The sequence below is a fragment of the Equus przewalskii genome, chromosome 8 (genome assembly GCF_037783145.1).
Source record: "Equus przewalskii isolate Varuska chromosome 8, EquPr2, whole genome shotgun sequence".
Classification (NCBI taxonomy): Eukaryota; Metazoa; Chordata; class Mammalia; order Perissodactyla; family Equidae; genus Equus; species Equus przewalskii.
In genome coordinates, this window is record NC_091838.1 from 3,924,381 (window position 1) to 3,946,017 (window position 21,637).

General features: G+C 36.4%; 1 protein-coding gene across 31 annotated transcripts in view; it reads right to left on the bottom strand.

The window, feature by feature from the left end:
• RALYL (RALY RNA binding protein like) overlaps positions 1–21,637 on the bottom strand; it is a 657,017-nt gene that overhangs the window by 343,109 nt on the left and 292,271 nt on the right. For all 31 annotated transcript variants that reach the window (XM_070631414.1, XM_070631403.1, XM_070631408.1 and 28 more), the window contains one exon: positions 14,418–14,696. In XM_070631414.1, the coding sequence (XP_070487515.1) occupies positions 14,418–14,673 (256 nt within the window). In that variant the 5' untranslated portion in view covers positions 14,674–14,696. The remainder of the gene's footprint in view (positions 1–14,417; positions 14,697–21,637) is intronic.

The window sequence follows — 21,637 nt, forward strand, 5'->3', positions numbered from 1 at the left end:
TGGATAATATAACATTTGTGGGAAAATTGATTGTTTAAAATATAAGGATGTGTTGGATATTTCCTTAGTGGAGAAAGAAAGTTGGAGTGCCGAATAGCTTCAAAGGAAGAAAAAGCCAAAGACTTACTGAGCCAAATTTCATATTCTCATTGCAGCTCATGTTCAAATTAGCTGAAGGGCTAACTTATGACATATCTTGCGAGGTGGAAGCTTTGACAAACTATCAAGTTGAGAAAGTATGATGACAATATGTTCTTTAGAGGCAAAAGCTAAAAGACTTTTTCTCATTTTTTATCAGTACAAATGGTATTAGGTTTATATGATGGTGTCTTGCTAGAAGTGTTCTTTATTACTAGCAGCATTCTTTGGATGTTTTCTACAAAATTTTCATGCCTCAGAAGCCCCCACAAGGTTTGTGCCCTTCTCAAGGGGATCTGCAATAGACTATGCTGTCCAAAATGATTATCTGTACTTATCATTTCATCCCAGGCTCTCTATCAGTCTGCTCCTACTAGGTGTTCAGACATTGTGCCTAATTTGTACCTGAAGGCGCATCCAGGAGAATAATACTTACCAAAACGGAGTAAGACGGATGTAATGGCAGAACTAATGCATTGGTTAGAGAAAACATCAACAAGTGATGATGCAACTCTTACTTTCTTAGTTGTAAGAGGCTTTTAGTGGTACTGTTGAATAATATATATCTGAACATCATCCTAAGTGTCTGAATAGTCTTGGAACTCAGTATTTTTCACTTAACACTTTTACAACACCTTTTTCTTTATAATTTCTAGTGGTGATCTGAAATGTTTCAATGGAAGGATTTAATGAAAAAAATCACATCATGAAGAAACATTATATTAAAGATGTGAAGAGAAAGGGCATTTTTAAAAAAAGCTTTTTTGTTGTTAAAAATCGGTAAACACAAACATGTTAACTGTATAGACAGGTAAATTTGTTCCTGATGTCTGTCTTTGTAAGAATTAAAACAAACTGGTGATACAAGTGGTAAGCTATGGTTGTAAACACATTACTGTAATTGCTCTGAAATGCACATAGAGAGTTTTGCTTTCTGGACAAATGAAAAAGATCTATCTTTATTATAAATGATGAGTTATTGTCAAAATAATGCAAAGCATTGTTTTCATATAGTTTATCTTGATTAAAACTATTATAACATTTCTGAATTAATGGAGTTTGGTATGATTACTCTGAAGTAGTGATTCTTAACTAGCAGCAATTTTGCCCCTCAGAGGACATTTTGTAATAGTGGGACACACTTTTGGTTGTCACTACTGGGAGGGGGCGCTACTCCTATGCAGTATGTAGAAGTCAGAGATGCTGCTAAACATCCTACAATTCACAGGACCATGCCCCCAAAACAAACGCCCAAAATTTCAATACTGCCAAGGTTAGGAAACGCTGCTCTAAAGACACGTATTGCTATATATAGTTCAACTAAAACTGCAAAATACAGGCACCATGTTACTTAATGACAGATAATTATATTACAACAACAAGAAGTAAATAAATATAAAATAACAACAAGCAGCTTGTAACAACTGCACTAAATCTGAGTGTAATCTCTATTCTCAGAGGACCTCTCCCAAGCTGATATCCTGGCTAAAACAGTGAATTAATAATTATTTGACAGTGAATGAAGAAGTGAATGAATATCTCAACAGTAAGAGGAACTCAGTGTGCATCTTAAATAATGTTACTAATGAAAACATAAGAGCAGGTCAAATGATAGTTAACTAATATAAGATCTTCTTTTGAATACAGTTTCCATTACACCAAATACTATCTCATAAGTATTTCTGCACACTTGGATTCATCAGTGTGACATTCAAGATGCTCCACAACCTGGCATCAATCTTATCTCCTTCCCGTCTTCTCCAGGAGCCCGCTTCTTCATCCACAGGGCTTTATTCTCTTGTGCCTGGCTCCAGGTGTAATGCTTCATTCACCTGGAATTACCTGTCCATCCCCACCCATCCTTTTAACACTCATTTGAAACCTTTCCTTCCCTAGAGTCATCTCTCACCCCACCTGTAATCGCCTGAGCTAATCTCTTGCTCCCGGAAATTACTGACTGCTCTCATGGCCTGCCTGCACTGCCTATTCAGAGTCTGTTCAGAATGCCGCAGTGAAGGAAACAGAGGATATCTCCTAGAACTAGAATGGTTTCAGAGTCTGAAATCTCCGTGTAGAAATTTTTAACACAAGGTACGTACCAGATGCAGGAAAGGTTCTAAGCACTTTGTGAATGTGAGTTCTGCCTTAGCTCTGAACTAAGCCCTACTATTTCCATTTGACAGGTTAGGAAATGAATTCTTAGTGAATAGCTTCTCCAAGTCATTCAACTACATGTGGCAAAGAAGCCAATTGCGCACCAAAGATTTCTATTCTTCCTGCTTACACAGGTACTGGTGGGAACGGCCGCCCAGCCCCACTTGCATCTCGGTGTGGTCAATGGAATGTAGGCAGATAGGATGAGCGCCACTCCCAGGCTTGAACCACAAAACTGCCAGAGCATCATCCTCCCTCTCTGCTGGTCTGACTTCCTTCCAGATCCATGGTAGCCACTCACTGAAAGCTGTCAGAACTTCCTACAGCCTGGCCCCTGGATAAAAGAGGAGAACAGAGCCTCCACCCCAACCCCATCTCCTCCTCAGGGCACCGCGTGTAAGCAAAAAGTAAATGTAGGTAAGGAAAAAATAAACTTCTATTGTATTAATTATCAAAATGTCGGGGTTTGTCCAATACTGAGGCTGGTACACCTTAACTAATATACTAGATGATATGTGTCCTACGAAAACAATCAGGTCAGTCGACAAGTCTGTCCTAAGGACAAATGCAATAGACGCTAGGAACCATACCTTCACGTTTGTCCAGGACCATCCTGGTTTAAGCCTGGTGTCACAGCATAATCATTAATACCCTCCTTTCTCACTTGCAGAAGTATCCTGGTTTGGATGACAAAGTGTACAGTCGCACCACTGATACAATGATAGAAAAAGAATTGCTGACAAGAATAGTGAAAATAATGAGGGTCAGAATACGTGAGTTTGATAGCTACAGCACTGTCTGTGTGATATTAGGCAGGTGAACTTCCCTGAGCTTCAGTCCCTAGCCAGCAGAATGGGCATAAATACTCCTGTTACTCACCTCTTGGAATTGTTGTCAGAATCAAAGCTTAAAAGAGCCTTGACAAGGAAGAAGGACTGTGCAAATATCTAGCTATAAATAAGAGAAAACTATGAAAGGATGCCATTTTAAGGAATGTAGACAAAGTTTTCCATGAATAAACTGTTCCTTTAAACCAATATATCATTTACTATAATCTTTGAATGAAATGAATACATGTTAAGATTTGATGCTTAAAAAGGACTGGATTATACTTAAAAAAATTAAATCAGGCCTATGGAACAGCTACATCTGAGCTATCTGACTTTAAAGAGACTGAATACCTAGCGTTGGGGCCCAGGGCAGGCCACCCCAAAATATCCCACAATGGCATATTGATTACTTTGAATTAAAGTTACTTGAAAAGCAGCTAACACAAAAAATAAATAAATAAAAAATAAAAATAAAAAAAGGCACTTTGACCCTCCTTTCTCTATTCTCCCTGAAAGCAGGAAATAAATCTCCCACGTGAAAGGTACCCTCCCCACACCAGGAGACAGACATCCTTATGCCAAAGACCTAGAGCATTCAGGGCTGAGAAGCCTGCATAAGCAAACCTGGCTACTTTTACTAATTTACTAACTCAAGCCTCAACTCTTTAAATTCCTCTGTTATTATATACCCCAAACCTAAGTTTCTTTGTTCCGTCATTCCTCACAAATTTACTGTTTGTGTAAAAAGGTATAAAAGCAGTCTGCTTTGCCCATCTCAAAGAGCATCATTTTTATGATCTCCAATATGTATGTATTAAATTGGTTTTTCTCCTGTTACCTGGTCTTGTGTCAATTTAATTATTAGTCCAGCCATAAGAAATCAAGAGGGATAAAGCAACAGGGAGGGTTTTGGTGAGCCAGCCAGGAGAATCACCACTTGGGAAACTGCCTTCTCCCTGTGACTACTGCAGCCAAGAGATCCTGGGGCATCTGACACGGAAGCCGACAAGAATAGCTTTCTTACCATGTCAGCCTCCCAGATCTCTGTCTGCGGGGTCCGAGGAAAAGGAAAGTGGTGAGAATCTTTTTTTCTCTCTCTCAACTTTGGTTAGCAGGAGAAAATATTTGTGGAATTAGTTTCCTGGAACTCTAGTGACTCTGGTATTTCTAAAGGAGTGCTCTTGATTTTTGTTGATCCTTTCTTCCCAGAGAGGATCATTGTTTTCCTCTGTCTCTGTCTGTTGTGTAATTTGTCATGTGGAGGAAGAACCACAGGGCAGGACAGCAGGTACAAGCCCTGGATAAGCCTGCTGTTCAAGCTGGCCTCACAGACAGGTGAGTACAGATCTCAACAGACCCACGTCTATACAGGCGACCTTTGCTGTCCTCTGCATAAAAACCAGATGACGTTTTTCCTTCCATCTTGTTCTATGCCCTGAGAACTTGGCTTTTGGACCAGTGAAAATACTTTCTCTGTTGTCCATCCTCCAGAAGGTGCATTATCAGAGTGTACCTGGTGGCCAATGAAACAGACTGGGGGTCTGAGACAGGTGTCACAAGCAGCACTCTCTTTGTCCAGCCGTGCCAGCTCTCAGGGGAAATTGTCATAAGGTGTCCCAGTCCACAGGGGGCTTTTGTCATCTCCACCTTTGTGGCTTGTTAGTGCTGGGAAATTCCATTCCAGTAGTGCCCACCTCATGTCACCGATTAGCAGGTCTGTAAGTGGAGGTGCCCCACATTCCTGTGGAAGGCCAGAGACAGCATTTCTACCGCACTATCCTTACTGCCTGTGCAATGAAGTCCTCTGCTTTCTTAGACTATCCTTTGAGAGTGAACTTTTGGATGTGGTGAGGGCTGCATCTTTGCACTCTCCTCTGAGGACACCTCTTGCATCCGTGGTTAAACCATAAGAGGCCTATTGGTTTGAGTTGTTAAGATCCTACTTGTCAATGGCCAGACTGGCAGATCCTTTAAATCGGCTATATGTTAAAAACCAAAATCAGGACATTGAAAGTATAATCACCCCACACATAGGAAAAGCAGGAAAAATTTAAATAGCAATTATCCTGAAACTCTTAGGAAAAGAAACTTGCATTTTTTTCTCTCTGTCCTTTGAAGTTGTAAATTTTATCATGTCTTTGGAATGTCAACACCCCAGGAGATAACAGCCCACGGTCACCTGGATGGAAGCCTGGCTAGCTCAATTGGTAAAGAGTGAGGTTAAAGGGGAAAAAAAAAAGGTGGAAAGTATTCCATTTATAAATGCAAGCTCTCTTACCCAAAAATCTAATTCACAGCCTTCTTGTCGAGGGCAAGTATGAATTTTAAAAGTCTTGCCCACAAATATTAACAAAAAAACTTTCAAGCAGGTAACCTTAACGTGTTCCACATGCCAGAGTCACTATTATTTATAAACTAGTGAGTTTTGTATGCAGCTGATTCATGGTTTACAGTTTTTTAATTGTTTTTAACTTTTTTCTTGGAGGTGGGGAAGGTTAGCCCTGAACGAACATCTTCAGCCAATCCTCCTCTTTTTGCTGAGGAAGACTGGCCCTGAGCTAACATCCGTGCCCATCTTCCTCTACTTTATTTGTGGGACGCCTACCACAGCATGGCTTGCCAAGCGGTGCCATGTCTGCACCCAGGACCCAAATCAGCGAACCCCAGGCCACCAAAGTGGAACGCGAGCACTTGACTGCTGAGCCACCAGGCTGGCCCCAGGTGGCTTAAACTTAAAATTAAAAGCTATTACTTCTTTGTTTATGTCTGTCCATGTATATGTATATCTATTATAAATACGGTATTTTTCTATCTCTGGATGATATTATCAAAACTAGTTTTTAAAGAGCTCCCTTTACTTAAAGTAAGTGCTTACATAAATTATTTCTAACTATAATAGAAACTAACCCAGAATTTTTCAAGTTAACGTGATATAAAATAATCTTTGGTAAATAAAAGCACGTTTAAGTTTACTAATTTAGTACTTCAAGCCTAAACTCTGTTTAAATTCCTCCTTTATTATGTACCCTAAACCTAAGTTTCTTTGTCCTGTCCTCACAAATTTATCGTTTGTGTAAAAAGATATAAAAGCAGCCTGCTTTGCCCATGTCAAAGAGCATCATTTTTATGATCCCCAATACATACATACTAAATTGTTTTTTCTCCTCTTATTCTGGTCTTATGACAATTCTATTATTAGTCCGGCCATAAGAAGTCAAGAGGGTAGCAGGGGAATTTCTCCCTGACACTAGTCACCCTACAAGGAGAGCACAGTGCCTCGTCCTTACAGCAACCCCAAACTGTAGCTACTTGCTTTCCAGGGAAATGCAACTGCTCCTGCTCCTTCTCTCTCCCCCGTTCCTCTTCTTCCTCCTCCTTTTTCCTCTCTGTTTTCATCTTCTTGCGTTGCTCTTTTCAATAGGGGAGAAGCCCTTTAGGGAAACCCACCTGTTCCTCCAATCCTCCAGCCATTCATCCAGCACATACGTACTGAGCGTTTGCCACAGACATGTCAGCACTCTGTTAGTGCTAAAAAGACCAATATAAACATATGCAGTCAACACGCTCAAGGAACTAACCCTAGAGGGGGAAGGAACAGCTACTAATTACAAGATAGTAAATATACAAATATAACTGATAGTATACATGTTCACAAAGGAAGTAAAACATTCCACCCATGTATGAGGCACCAAAGTAGGTTTCCTTAAAGTGAGGACTTTTGATCTGAGATCTGAAGGATGAATAGTTAAGCGAAGGGAAGTGAGGTGAATTGCTGGGGAGCCTGGTAAGGAAGGACATTCTACACAGTCAAACAGCATGTGCAAAGGTCCTGGTGAGGGAAAGAAGATGACTTGTTCAAAGAACTAATAGAAGTCAATTTAGATGGAACACCAAGCCAGGCAAAGAGTACAATGATGTAAGTCCGGAGACAAGCGAGAAACAAATCATGTGGAAACTTACAGGCAACAGTGAGAGTCTCAGGTTTTTTTCCTAAGAACAATGAGAAATCAATGAAAGTTTTTAGCAGAGAGTGACAGGATTAGATTTGTATTTTGAAAAGAGCACTCTCGATCCAAAATGGTAGCTGAAATCCATTACTCTTGGGGCACACCTGACGGATCATTACACGTTTGTCTGTTTTTATCTTTACCATTGCTCCCCATTATCTTCCCTTCTACCAATGCATTCACGGTAAGAATTAAGAATATTAACTAGCTTTACTTTAAAATTAACAGTCTCTATTCATCACGCTCCTTCTTCAAATTCCTTCAGCATTACATTTATAACGTAATGAAATTAATTTCTCTATTTTATGTATTCTTTTTCTAAGCTAGACTGCTCCTCAACAATAAGAATCTGGATACAGGTTTCAGAGGAAGAATGATTTCTATAGATAAATTATTTTTTTGTGTTGGGTTCCTCTTACTACTAATAACTGAATTCTTAAGTTCATAAATTGTGTCTTTCGCAAGCAGCATAACAGTGAAATAATCTAAAAGAAGACATTACAAATGTTTACTTATAGCACGTGTGTAATCAAGCCAGTGTCATCAGCAGACATCGCCACTGCTCTAGACTTGGTCTCCAACCTCTGCATGATATTTTGGTACAAAAGGACACTTTATGTGGGACTTTTCATATAAAAATTGTCAGTATTAAACATTTAAAAAGCTTGTTTCACCTTTCACGGAACAAGTTTGACAAGAAAAAGTTGGAATGTGTAAATTTAGATTAAAAATGCAATCAACATTTCCAATATTAACAAAATTTAGAATCCAAATTCAATGAAATATTGAGGATATTTTAGTATTTCACCTTTTTAAATTTAAATTCTATTGAAATAAATTAACCAAACTGAGATGTATTTTCATCAGGAGTTTTACATTATAGAATTGTATTTTCTACAAAAAATATTCAGAATAATCTCCTGGCTAGATTCTGATATTTTAGGAATCCCCAAGTAACTTGGATTAAAATGCAATCAAATGTTCATTTCCACAGAAGGTTTAGCAATCCCCCATTACATATCAAAGGCAGGAAGCCAGGAATAAAAAGGGATATCCTTTTTCCACCATAGTGCAAAAGATGTGCTGAAGAACTGAAAATGTATAAAAGCAACTAAATTAAGTGTCAGCCATGATTCCTTTTCTGTATAATATCCACTGGGTGTGCTGTGATGGCTGTTTGGAAGACAGCAATACCAACTATCCATCTTTCCACCCAGTTTATTCATTTGAAATCCTTTAATGTGTTCAATTATCATATCTCAAACATATGATAAAGGGTATTTATCAGGCAAATTTCTTCAGGCAGCCAATCGTGAGGAGGAAATGAGAAGAGGAGACAACAATGGGGAAAAGAAGAGATGATGATTTCGAATCATGTGTCACGGCCTGGGGAGTCTGTTAACTGAGAAAGAAAGGCATCAATTTTAAAGAAAATAGCATAAAGTAGGGGAGAAAGGCACCCAAAATAAGTATGTCTACCTGACAGTCAGGTCTAGGACATGCCTTGATCACAGGTTAAAAAAAAACCAAAAAACTGGAGACATTCTTGGCAGTTTGAAGAAATAAGTATTTCTGTTGAATTGCTCTGGAGTAATAAATGTATAAAAGTCTAACTCCAAGGGAAAAATTCCACCCTAACTATTAGTTTAAGTGGTTGTGTCTGGTATTTCCACTGTAATCTTCTTTGCCCTAAACATCTTCACTGCAAGTATTTTCTCGGCATGACTAATTGGCTGTAAGACAATTTTGCCATAAAAGATAAAATAACAGGTTGACAGTTTGGCTTCATTTCTCCATTGATGCAGTACTCCCAATTTTATATTACATCAATCTTAGCTTCACATTTCTCATAGAACCTTGGAACATCTATCAAGGGACATGTGACAATACGCCAAGGACGAACAACAGTGTAGAAGGGTTTTCGCAACACAATACAGAGCTCAGTTGCAAATATGCATCCTACTATTTGGAACTGATACCTCTCAATGAATGAAATTTTAGCAAAAAAGAAGTGTGATGGATGGCAAACAAAGAGATGAATCAACAAGCCAAAAGAATAAAAAAAATTATAATACTATGAGTGAAAGATTTCAAAGACAAATGCTTAGGTACAACTCACAAAATAAAATTAGTATTTTGTACTGTATTGCCATGAATCTACACAGATTTTAAATGTATTCAAATATTTCGTATTTTAAAATAAAGTCTTTTTAATTTTGCTATTCATTCTTCATGTTTCATTATATTCCTTTTAATGTCACTTTTATTTTTCCTTATTTTATCTTTTACAGCACATTTGCCCTATGGCTAATTAGTTATCAGGAAAAAATGTTTGCAGCAAAGAAGTATACTGCAAATAAGCTTAAATGAAATTACCTAGAACCTTGTGTGGTATATGCCTTTAAGGGAAATAACCTCAGGAAACAAATTTTGCATTCAATAAAACATTCCTTGGGTTCATTATCATGTTGATAAAATGGATGGACCATTGAACTAATCCAAGGTGATTTTTCATGGGTTATGGTATAGAATTTAGGAATCTCTGTCAACACAGTAAGAATAAAAATCATAGGGAGAGAAGTTAATCAAGACCTTAGACCATGACCTACTTTCAGAATCCAGATTCAAGTCCCAGTATTTTGAGCTCCAATTTCGGACCTCCCCTAGCTACGCTATGCAATGCAATGCAATTTTCAGTTGGGATTCAGTGATTTTTAAAACAATTTCTCATTTTATATGAATTTGAAAAGAAGATAAAATAGATACTTTAAAATTTCAAATCAGAATTTGATGATAATTTCAAATTAAAAGATGTTTTCTCCAGAAAGATAAAAAGAATATTTTATAATGTAGGTACATGTTATTCTTGTTCTTAAATTCTTCAGGTGTACTAATGTAGTCAAGTGAATAAAATTACCCTGACCAGATCTGCAATGGTTCACTTGCAATTGGTCTGAGGAACATTTCTTTTTATGCCAATGGTTTTATTAAAGACAGATAATGAAACTTGGCAAGGTAGATAAAGTTTTCTCTGCTACTCAGCTGGGCAGATGGCATTGGGTATAGCAGACATTGGTGTGGAAAGAAAATAAGCTCTCATAAATGAGATTTTTAAATATTAGAATCAATAGGAACTTTTTCTCATATGGCCTTGGAAGTTTAGAAATCATTAGCAGTTTAAGAAAAGTGACTTAAGGACTCTGAGCTCAGAAGGTAGTCATCCACTACGGGAAACTGAGGAAAGCCACGGTAACTACAGCTCGAATAGCTGTGTAGAAAATATTTTGGATTTAGATTTTCAGAAGGCTTATCAGAAGGAAAGTTCTTTTTATTGACTTAAAATTTTCTCAACAGAAAAAAATCTTCAGAAATCTTCTTCTTACGCTATATACTTTCCCTGACAAGCTTATCCATTTCTAAAGTTTTAACACTATCTGTGTTGATGACTCTCAAAACTCTAATCTTAGTCCAAATGTCTCCTCTTAGCTTGGACCTGTGCATCCAAGATACTCCTAAATACATATACCTGGATAGCCTCAGGCATTCACGTTAACCTTAATACATCTATTCACTCCAGAGCCTATTGTCTTAGAAGAAAACCGCTTTTCCTTAGGAAATCATTCTCCATCATCCTAGTGGTCTGCAAAACTATCCAACAGAAAATTGAACCCAGAAATATGGGAATCATTTTGATTCTTCTCTCTCTTTTCTTTTTCTCACCCATTGTGCCAACCAGTTATTAGATCTTATTGATCCTACCTGATTTTCCTCATTTTTCCCTCTTCATTTCCAGAATTGGAACCCTGAATTCTTTCAGTAGGCTCCCAAGACGTGTCCCCTTTTCTAGTCTTACAGCAACAAAATCTACCCATCCAGGTGCTGATGGATTATTCTTTCAATAAAAGACATTTCAACATATTACTTCCAAACTTAAAATCCTTCAGTGTCCCCATTACTTGCAGAAGCAAAATAGCTATTAACATTTTCCATTTAAGAAATGCTAGGTTTCGACACATGCATAGCCTATTTTTAACTGAAGGATATATCTATAATCTCCACAGAACTATAAAAACTCCTCATTATGATGCTTAATTTTTCTGGTAATACTGATGTTTAATTCTGGTCTCTGAATTATATATATAATGATTTTTAAACATGTAGAGATATGAAAAGATTGTTTCTACTTAGAAGAAGATACTTAGTGTGCACTGAGATCAAATAATATAGGTAAAATACTAGCCCAGCACATGGCTTGATCAATATTAATTCCTTCTTTCTCTAAAGGGAAAGAAGCATGCTTAGATAGCTCGTAGTACATGAAGCTAATATCAGTTTCATATCACAGTGGTCTATTATTTGATCCATAATCAATTCACTTCAAATTAAGGGTGTGAAGGGTTGCAAATCGTAAAGAGTTTATTGGAGAGTCAAAAGATTCAAGATCCAAGTGATTTACCTAAATCTAAGTTGTCCTCTGTTACCAAAAACAAAGGTACAGGGGCTGGCCCCGTGGCCGAGTGGTTAAGTTCGCGTGCTGCGCTGAAGGCAGCCCAGTGTTTCGTTGGTTCGAATCCTGGGCGCGGACATGGCACTGCTCATCAAACCACGTTGAGGCAGCATCCCACATGCCACAACTAGAAGGACCCACAACGAAGAATATACAACTATGTACCGGGGGGCTTTAGGGAGAAAAAGGAAAAAATAAAATCTTAAAAACAAAAACAAAAACAAAGGTACAGTCATAATGACGTTTCAGTCAACGATGGACCACATTTATGATGCTGGTCCCATAAGATTAGTGCCATAGAGTCAAGGTGTGTAGTGGGCTATGCTATGTAAGTTTGTGTAAGTACATTCTATGACGTTTACACAATGACAAATCGCCTAACAACACCTTTCTCTGAAAGTACCCCTGTTGTTAAGTGACACACAACTATATAGTATTTAAAGCCACAAATTGATAATACTTCCTGAAAAACTAAGTATTTAAAGCCAGAAGTGGATATATCTTCTTCTGGACTTGATTGAGGAACGAGCTTCCCATAGGAAGAACCGGGAGACATGCCTTTGCCTGAATTTCTAGTAATATGGTTTAAGAAAAGGTGGGTATATTGCGATACTTGACCTGAAAAGCAAAGTTATTAGTTAAGTCATAAAGCACTTCCTTTGCATCAAACGATATTCAGCTTAGACACAAGTAGTGAAAGACTAGATTTCAACTAAAAGAATAGAAAGTTTTTGCCTTGGATTCAGGAAGAAAGTGTGATTAAGGCTGATTAAGATGGATGCCCCAGAGATTAACCTGAGAACACCACCAAGAGAGGATCCAAGATGAGAGACTGGGAATGAAAAATGGTATCTTATTAGAAACAATTTAGGGGCTGGCTAGGTGGCACAGTGGTTAAGTTCCCATGTTCCACTTTGGTGGCCCGGGGTTCGCCGGTTCAGATCCCGGGTGCTATATTCCTATATGGTTACGATTATTTATGGGTCTATAGCAAGAACTTACGTAAAGCATCTTTTTTTTCCTCTCAAGACTATTACTTCCGACTTCACCCTCATTTTATTCCATACTTTCCTAAACAATTTCTTAACTATGTTATATAATTTGATAATACAATATTCTTAACACTCTTCTAACTTGATTTGTCTATGCTCTTAGCTTGTCTCCTTTATATGCTCCTTCATCTTTATGTCCGTGGCCATGATAGAGGTAACATCATAAATTAAAATATGCAACTCCAGATACCGAAGAGAGCTACGAGAACAGTAAGAAGCACAGTAATGGAGCAGACAGGGGAGGGGAGAGAGCAGAAGACTATCTCACTTTGGATAGTTCGGTCAGGAAAAGCCTCTCTGGGTAAGCAAAATTCGTGCACAGCACACAACAAAGCAGGGACCAAATAATTAGCAAAGACTTCTCTTCTGAGCAGAGGGAACAGCAAGTGCAAAGCCTCTGAGACAGGAACAACCTGGGAACATCTGGGCATATCAAGACGGCCAGCATTACTAACACGCTACAAGGCAGAGGGAAGAAGGAGATAGAGTTGAAAATGTGGAAGTGTGGGGCATTGTAGGAACAATATAGAATACAAATCTTATTATGGGTGAGATGGAAAGGCTGTAAGAGGTTTAAGAGCAGGTTAATGGCGTAACCTCATTTACATTTTTAAAGGGACACTCTGGCAAGCTCAGAAAGCAGCAGACCAGTGAGGGAGTTATTCTACTAATCCACCTGAGATATAAGAGTGGCCTGTAAGAGATGGCTATTGGTATAGATTTAAAAAGTGATCGACTTTGGGATATATCTATGGCAAGAAATGTGATGATGGATTATATCTGGAGTATAGAGGGGAAGAGAAAAATCAGAGTTTACACCTAACCTACGTTTTTGTTTGAAAAACTTGATAAATGGGGGTTCCATTTACTGTGATGAAGTCTGAGGGTGGAGGAAGTTGGGGGTGTGAAAAATCAAGAATTTTGTTCTGGGCATATAAAGCTGAGATGCTTGTTGGACATCCAAGAGAAGGTGTCGTATAAATAGTTTAATATATGAAACTGACCAGCAAAAGAGATGTAAATTAAGGAATCACTGATGTATTAATTATACTTTTTCCTTGTGTAGAAAATTAGATTGTCTAATTTTTATTTTTTACCTACATATTTATTACAAAATATTTTCTCGTAGGTATTTTCATTTTACTTCAGATTATAATTTCTCCTTTCTTGATAAAACGATATTATTCTTTGGACGTTAGACATAAATCTAATTAATGCACATGGCTGAACAGGCATGATGTACAAGATTCCCGACTAGATAAGAAAGAGGGGGTTAAATTCTTTTCCAGTTCTCAAGATTTACGTCCTTTTGCTATTTTCTATCCCTTCTCCCCAAAAAATAAAAACAGGAAATGAGGAGGATACATTAGCCCCTCAGAGCAAATGCTATATGTACAAATTCAAAGTTATGTTTTGCTTAGGCTAGTGTTTCCTGGAACATAGATACCATTTCAAGTCAAATAAAGTTAAATAGGATGTGTATTTTTTATTCGTCTGGCCCTGTTAGGATTGGTGGAGATAACAAGTATTACCAAGCAGAAGTGATCTCGTTTATGAATTTGTATAGAAAATAAGACACATATGCAAAACAAATGAGAACAAGAAAATAACATAAATTATAAATATATAAGTACTATAAGAAGAGATGGATCTTATGGTAGTGCTGGCTTTAGAACAAGACCGTATCCAGATGTGTGCAGAGCGAAATCCATAACTAAGCGTGACTTACCAAGTGGTTGGCCCGCGATGATCCTGGCATTTTCTCCGGCCACTGCAGCTCTTGCATGTCGCTCACTCATGTACTGTACGAACGCATAACCTTTGTGAACTGAGCATCCAACTATTTTTCCATACTTTGAGAAGATGGCTTCAATGTCAGCTTTCTTGACAATGGCTGTGTTCAGATTGCCGATGAAAACACGGGAGTTGATGGACTTGGGGTCATTCTTATTGGTAACATTGCTGGTCTGTGTTTTGCCAGTCATGGTCGGCTCACCTTGTTTTAATCCTTAAACAAAAAAAAACCAAACAACAATCAAAAGGAAAATAATTAAATTCAATGGATACCAGTGGCTTTCAACACTTTTTCAATAGTGTACCAGGTAACCTCAAATCCATAACTATTACTGATTTTCTTGAGAAGAAAATTTATAATAGAAATGGTGAGTGTTGCATTACAAAATGCAATAGGAAAATACTTATGATCACTTAGCACATAGTTATAAATAAATTCTGATTTACTTATCCAGAATTCAGCTTGGCATAACGACTAAACCTTTTGTGGGTTTTTTTTCAGTCTATCAATTTTTCAGAAGCAAGTTTGAGGAATAAGCCACCTTATTCTATTATTGAAAAAGTAAATCCAGTATGGCCAAGGTCTGATGACGGACTACAACAAAGTAACCTCATTCATTGTTGAGAACATGCATTTTTATTTCTACATTTTCGATGATATGTAGACATATTGGCTATTTCATTATCAGAAGCCTCCTATCAGAAACTAACAATTCAGTCCATTAAAAACTGTGGAAGAGAAAAAAAGGTATTAAAAATAAAAAAATTAACTGGAAAATTTAACATAAGGAAAATGAGACTTAGAAAATAAGAGATTTAACCAGAATTAATTCTGTACATTCTATTTAATTCAGCTAATGTCAAATGTTAGTTTCAAAAAAGAAATCAGCACGTGTGGCTAGTTTTCATCAATGATCAGCAAATTAGTAGACCGGGGTATTTGTGTCGAAATTTCTATTCTTAACATTATTTTAAATTCATTTAACTAACAGCTCTTATGTTGCCTAAAAATTGTTTTCTGAGTTTGGCAGAGTGTTTAATTGTGCTTAATTAAAATCAATTAAACCTTTATTTTTAAGTACTCCAGCACTTACAGATTTTTTAAGGCTTTAAAAATTCATTAATTCATTCATTCGTTCATTCAACGATATTTATTAAGAATCTTTTTTTTTTTTTTGCCAGGCATCATCCTCTAAAATGCCTAACAATTTAAAGAAACCAATATGGTGAAAATAAAATTTCAGCCAGGATGCAATCTGTGACACTGATGATCACTGTTGAACATTAGCTAATTGACACATTTTATCAGTGACAAATATATTTTTCTATGAAGAATCTATTTTAAAATCTTATAGCTATAAAAATAATTAATAAATGCATCTTGTTTTTAAAAAACAATTTTAAATGACATTTCTAAATTGACCATTAAAGTGGTGGAAATCCTTAAGGCATGTAAATTGGATATGCTTGAAAGTTTATTCACTATGCATTTAAACCAGCTACTTCTGAAATCCAGAGTGACCAAGTAACATAAAAATGTTCCAATTAGGCTGTTAATTATCACATCTTGGATTATTAAAATTTTACTAAATATTGGACACTCAACATTATACATATCTTTTTACAACGAACGTTGATTTCATAAACATTTAGTTATTCACAAAAACAGTAAGAGTGCGTCATCATTAAAAACAAAGATTACATTGCTGCCCTGTTTTATTTCCCCTTAGCTACATTTAGGTAGGTTCCTTATGAATTATTCAAGGTTAAGGCTGAACGAAAGGAAAGCTGATAATTTTTCTTTTTAATTTTGCAATTTAAGCTATTGCATACCAAGACAAATGCTCTGAGAATCAACTGAAACAAGAAAAATCAAGGCATATATATCTATTTTAAACAAATGTTTAGCTTCTTCATATGATCTAGTGTATTTTAATCACACTGGGGGAAAAATAAACTAAAAATTCATTTTTTTGGCTCCAGAATGGATTGATGGTTATCTTTCTTACCACTCCAGGCCAACATCAGTAATGCAACCCACAGGCATAATATTATTTTCTTTTTTTACTCTTATGTGATAAAAATTTTTAGATACATCATAGAGTTACTTTCAAGAATAAATAATTCTTAAGGTTCACATTTTATTTCCTGGACAGGCATAAATTAGCTGAATGCAAACACACAAGAATTGTTAGATTAGGATAGATTAGTTTTACAGAGTCAGGTGGTCTGTCTTTGACAGTGACCCCGAGTCAAATTTACTATGAGGACATAGCTGTACTCTGAATTCTCATGTAAATGTCAACATGATTCCTCTGGCTCCATCCTTTTACTCTACGTGGATGATTCATAAGTGTAACTCCAAACTGCCAATCGTGTAATTCTACTTAAGGAGTCTTAATCATCTTGAAATCTACATGTATCTAATGTCTCACACAGACTGACTTGCCTGTTTCTATCAGTGTTTATAATAATGAAAGAGTTTTTTCCTAGCATTGTACATTATTGTTTCAACATTTTCTGCAAAATCAAGCTTTAACTCATAGTGTAAGATTTAGCTCGTGTTTCTATGTTACAAGAATCTTCGATCAGTTGAAGAAGGATTTCTGCTTTCTGCCGTGATGGAATAACAGGCATTAAATTAACCCTCCGCACTCAAACAACTAGAAAACCAGGCTAATATAGATGAAACAACTGTTTCTCAGACATTAAACCTCAGGCAGTGCAGAGCCGGGACAGCTGAGGGAAAAGAAACAAAAGGAAGGCCTAGGATAGCCCAGCTTTCTGCCTGGAAGGCCTATTTCAGGTTGCAGAGCTGGTGTGCATGTGCGTGTGTGTACGCACGTGCGTGTGTGCATGCGTGCATGCATGTGTGTGTGCAATGGAAAGCAGAGACAGGGGCCTTCCTGAGTTGAGGCGATAGAGATCAGAGTTCAGGGCACCTGAGGAGGCAGGAACTTGTGTGGTGGATTTCTAGAGAAGAGAGAGCTATACAGAAAGCTAATTCCAGAAATTATCTTGGGGGGGGGTCCCCTGAAACTATGCTGATTCCTAGGAAATGCCTGCAAAGAGTGAACTCCTATGAAGCTGGTTATAAGTGATGGGAAATCTGTGGGCCGAATGGTTCCCAGACCCACAAAAGGCTGACAATCACTCAGTTCCTCTCAGCAACAGTGCAGAGTCCATATTGGCTCCCTGGAGCGTCAAGTTTGGACATCAGAAGGGCCAGGTCTTAGTAACGGGGATAAAGGATCCCTACAGGAAAAGGTACTCTGGCCCTCTCCAACAAACCTTAGAAAGAAATCCAAAGATGATCAAACTAAACCAGAATAACCTAAAAGTCTATCAGAGCAAACCACTACACTTCTTTTAAAAATATAGAACTCAGACACTCAATAACATAAAACATAAAATCTTCAGCATGCAATCAAAAACTCCTAGAGATCCCAAGAATCAGAAAACATGCCCTATAACCAGGAAAGAAATTAAAGATAGAAAGAGTCAAATGGATCATCTAAAGATGAAAACTACAATAATCAAAATAAAAAGATACACTTAATGGATGCTACACTTGATAAGACTCCACACAAGAACAGATTTGTGAATGTGAAGTTGTAGAAATAGTGACTATCCAAAATCTATCAGAGAAATAAAGCACTGAAAAAACTAAATAGAGCCGCAGTGAGTTATGTGACAGCATCAAGCTGTTTAACATACATACATCTGGAGTCCCAGGAGGGCAAAAATCTTGAAAAAAAAATAATTTCCAAAATTTCCCAAATTTAATGATTGCTCTATCATTGCACAGATTCAAGAATCTCATTGAATCCGAATCAGAATAAACACAAAGCAAACCACACTCAGACACATCATAATCAAACTTCTGAAAATCAGTGATAAACAGAAAAATCAGGGAGCTCTCAGGCACTGGAAAAATGCCTACATTATGAGGAAAAAAAAAAGTACTACAAAACAAATGATAAGGAAAAAAATAAATTTTTCAGGGAAAATGCAACTAAACCCAGAACTCATCTCTGTTTTGAAGTTGGAAGTTTGAATGGAGCTGGTGTCAAGTGTCTACGAAAGCTGTTATATAAAAGATAAATTGGAGACCACTGCTGCCCCATCGAACTTTCTGTAATGATGGAAATACTCTACAATATTTGCATTATCCAAAAAGGTAGGCAACAACCCCATGTGACTTGTCAGGGCTTAAAATGTTGGTAGTGTGATTGAGGTACTGAATTTTCAATTTTATTTAATTAAAATTAAAGTAGTATTTTAGTGGGTTTCCCCACCCAAAGAAGGCTAACAGGGCTCTTGGCTTTTAAAAACATAGGGTAAATGTAAATCAGAAATAATTTGGCTATTGATGTACTTTGGGGGTGTGCTTTTGGTCCTGGAAATTAAAGAAAGATATGATGGTATTAGATATATTTCAGAAGAAGAACAAATAAAAAGTTGAAATATCTGTCATATGAGGACTAATTTATGAGTAGGATTTGCATTCTGGAAATATCAGACTGAGATGGTAAATGCTCTACAAAATCATAAAGAATGTGTTTAGAATACATAAAGCCTTTTTATTTGTGTTTGAAGGAGATTTCTGCCCTTAAACCTAAAAGGGATACATTAATTATGAATTAAAGGCAACATTAAACTATATTTTAGAGAAAACATTTTTGGAGCAGACAAAATTAACAAGGCAGTAAATTCTACCCTTCTCTTGATTCCATAGTCCTGAATTTCCAATCTAAATTTTAATTCATTCAGACACACTCATACTGGAAAATGAATGAACAACAACAAAAAAAGAATAAGAACAACAAGAAATACCCACGTTTTCAAGAAAGTCAGACAGCAATGTTAATACATACCGTATTCAAGAACCTGGCAAAAGGCATACAAAAATAAGTAAGAAAAAAACAGATTCTACTCAAAGTTACCATCTGCTGAAATCTAGAGCTAGTACTCAAATATGTCCTACAATATAAGTAAAACCCGGCAAATGCTGCAAGATATACAAACTAAAGTTGTAATTTCTGGGAAGAAATAGAGAGATCATATCCAGTTGAGAAGACGAGAGAAAACTTCTTGAAGCAGAAGATATTTGAATTAATCATTTAAGGATATTGTAAGAATTCAACGGGCATACAGTTAATGTCTCAGTATGCAGAAGGAGACAGTTGTTTTCCAAATTACTTTTAACTCATTTACATGTACTTGAATAATTTTTTCATTAAACAACTCGATATAAAATTGCTTAGATTTATAATTAGAAAAAAGGAAAAACTGAACTGAAATAAAGTAATGCATTTAAGCATCTCTTCTTGGACAAAAGAAACTACAAGAATGCAAAAAAACTTCGAATTTATTCTTCATAAAACCATCCACAATTTAGAAAGATATAGCTTATACCCACAAGGCCAGTAACAATTCTTCAACAGATCTTAAGCATCATAGACATGATTTTGTGAAAAATCTTCTGACGTTCATTTGCCAAGGGGAAATCACCAAGTATATTTGGTGACATCTCTATCATTCATAAAGATAAATATCACAATTATGACAAAGACTCAATTCTTAAGCCTCTAACTGCTTCCTGAAATAAGCTGAATATGCTTTTGAAAAGTAAAGATTTTTAGGGACTATGTACATATGAAAGGTAATATATACATGTGAAGGAAAAAATGTAATCCCCATCTGAACATATTTACTGTTAAAATTTTGATATATTTTCTTTGTCATTTCTTTCTACTACATAGAAAAAAAGTTGTAAATTAGAAAAAAAAAGTCACCATAATCTACATACCAAGTGCCATTACTTATTATTTCAACACTCATTTTATTATGCTGTTAAATGATCTTACTGGACATAACTTAAATAGTTGCACAGTAATAAAGCTATACCCTCATTTTCTTCATTCTCTTCAGGGGCATTGAGCTTGTTTACAATTTTTTCAGATCACAACAACTCAGATGAACACTTTGACAAATTTAGTAAGGATAAATTCCAAGTATTGAAATTCCGGGGTCAATTAAGATGGAAAACACTCTAGTTTAGTTATCGATCCTCACCTATTTTCCAGAAAGTTGGAACAGCTTCCCACTCCCACCAGCAGTGGCTGCTTTAGATACTCTAAGTGGTTATCACGCCAGCCAGCTCTTCCCTAACTACCACCTTCAAAGAAGATTCTGATTCATCAGGGTGAACAGGAAGAATGGGCAGACCATAAGCACAATAAGAGAGAGATATTCTGATTTCTGAAATGAATGAAAGGAAGTGTGTTTAGTAGCCTAGCTAGGTTGGTGCTAATAAACAGAAAAAGCCTAATTCCCTTGTCCGCAGAGAAAAACGAATTCGTGTTTGGGGCTTTTTGGGCATATCAACAGACAAAGTCATTACTATTTAAAAATGTAATAGGAATTATACTGATTTCCTTTGTTATGTGCACATTTTATTAAATCTACATATTACATTTTAATATATTGGTGTCGCAATAGTATATGCTCAATGTTTATTAAAAACTTTAATGGGTGATTACAAAGAAACTAAAGACACTACACAGTGAAGTTCTGATCTTTCAGCAGCCCTCTATCTTACTATTGCAATTCAGGTGCTACAACTATGAGTCACATGCAGAGCGAAGGTGACAGTTCCTGCTCATGATGGTTTTGGAAACATTAATATTCCCATCAAATTATTCTTTATACTTTTTTAAACCGTGCGCCTCAGGCACTGAATGCAATATTGTGACAATAGCACCATGTAACATCCTGGAAACCCAGTTTCCATTTTCCTTTTTAACTAGTTTGTATGTAAAACAGATTTAAAGATATAAAATATTTTGCTTCTAATAAGGACTTACTGATAATAAAGGTGATATGCTAAATTTCACAGAAAATTGATTAATATGAGATATTTTACGAAGAAAAATGGTTTGAAATGCCACTTACTAGGATGTAGAAAGGTTTTAAAAATCAAGTAATAGTATTTCATTCAACAGCTCAATGTAGAACATGAAAATTTAATAAAGTATTGAGCAACAGAAAAATAAAATTACTACATAAAAATAAGAATGGCATTAATTTTGTAAAGCAAATGATGCTAGCTAAAATATCTTAATAACAGTGATTAGATTTGAATAGAATCAT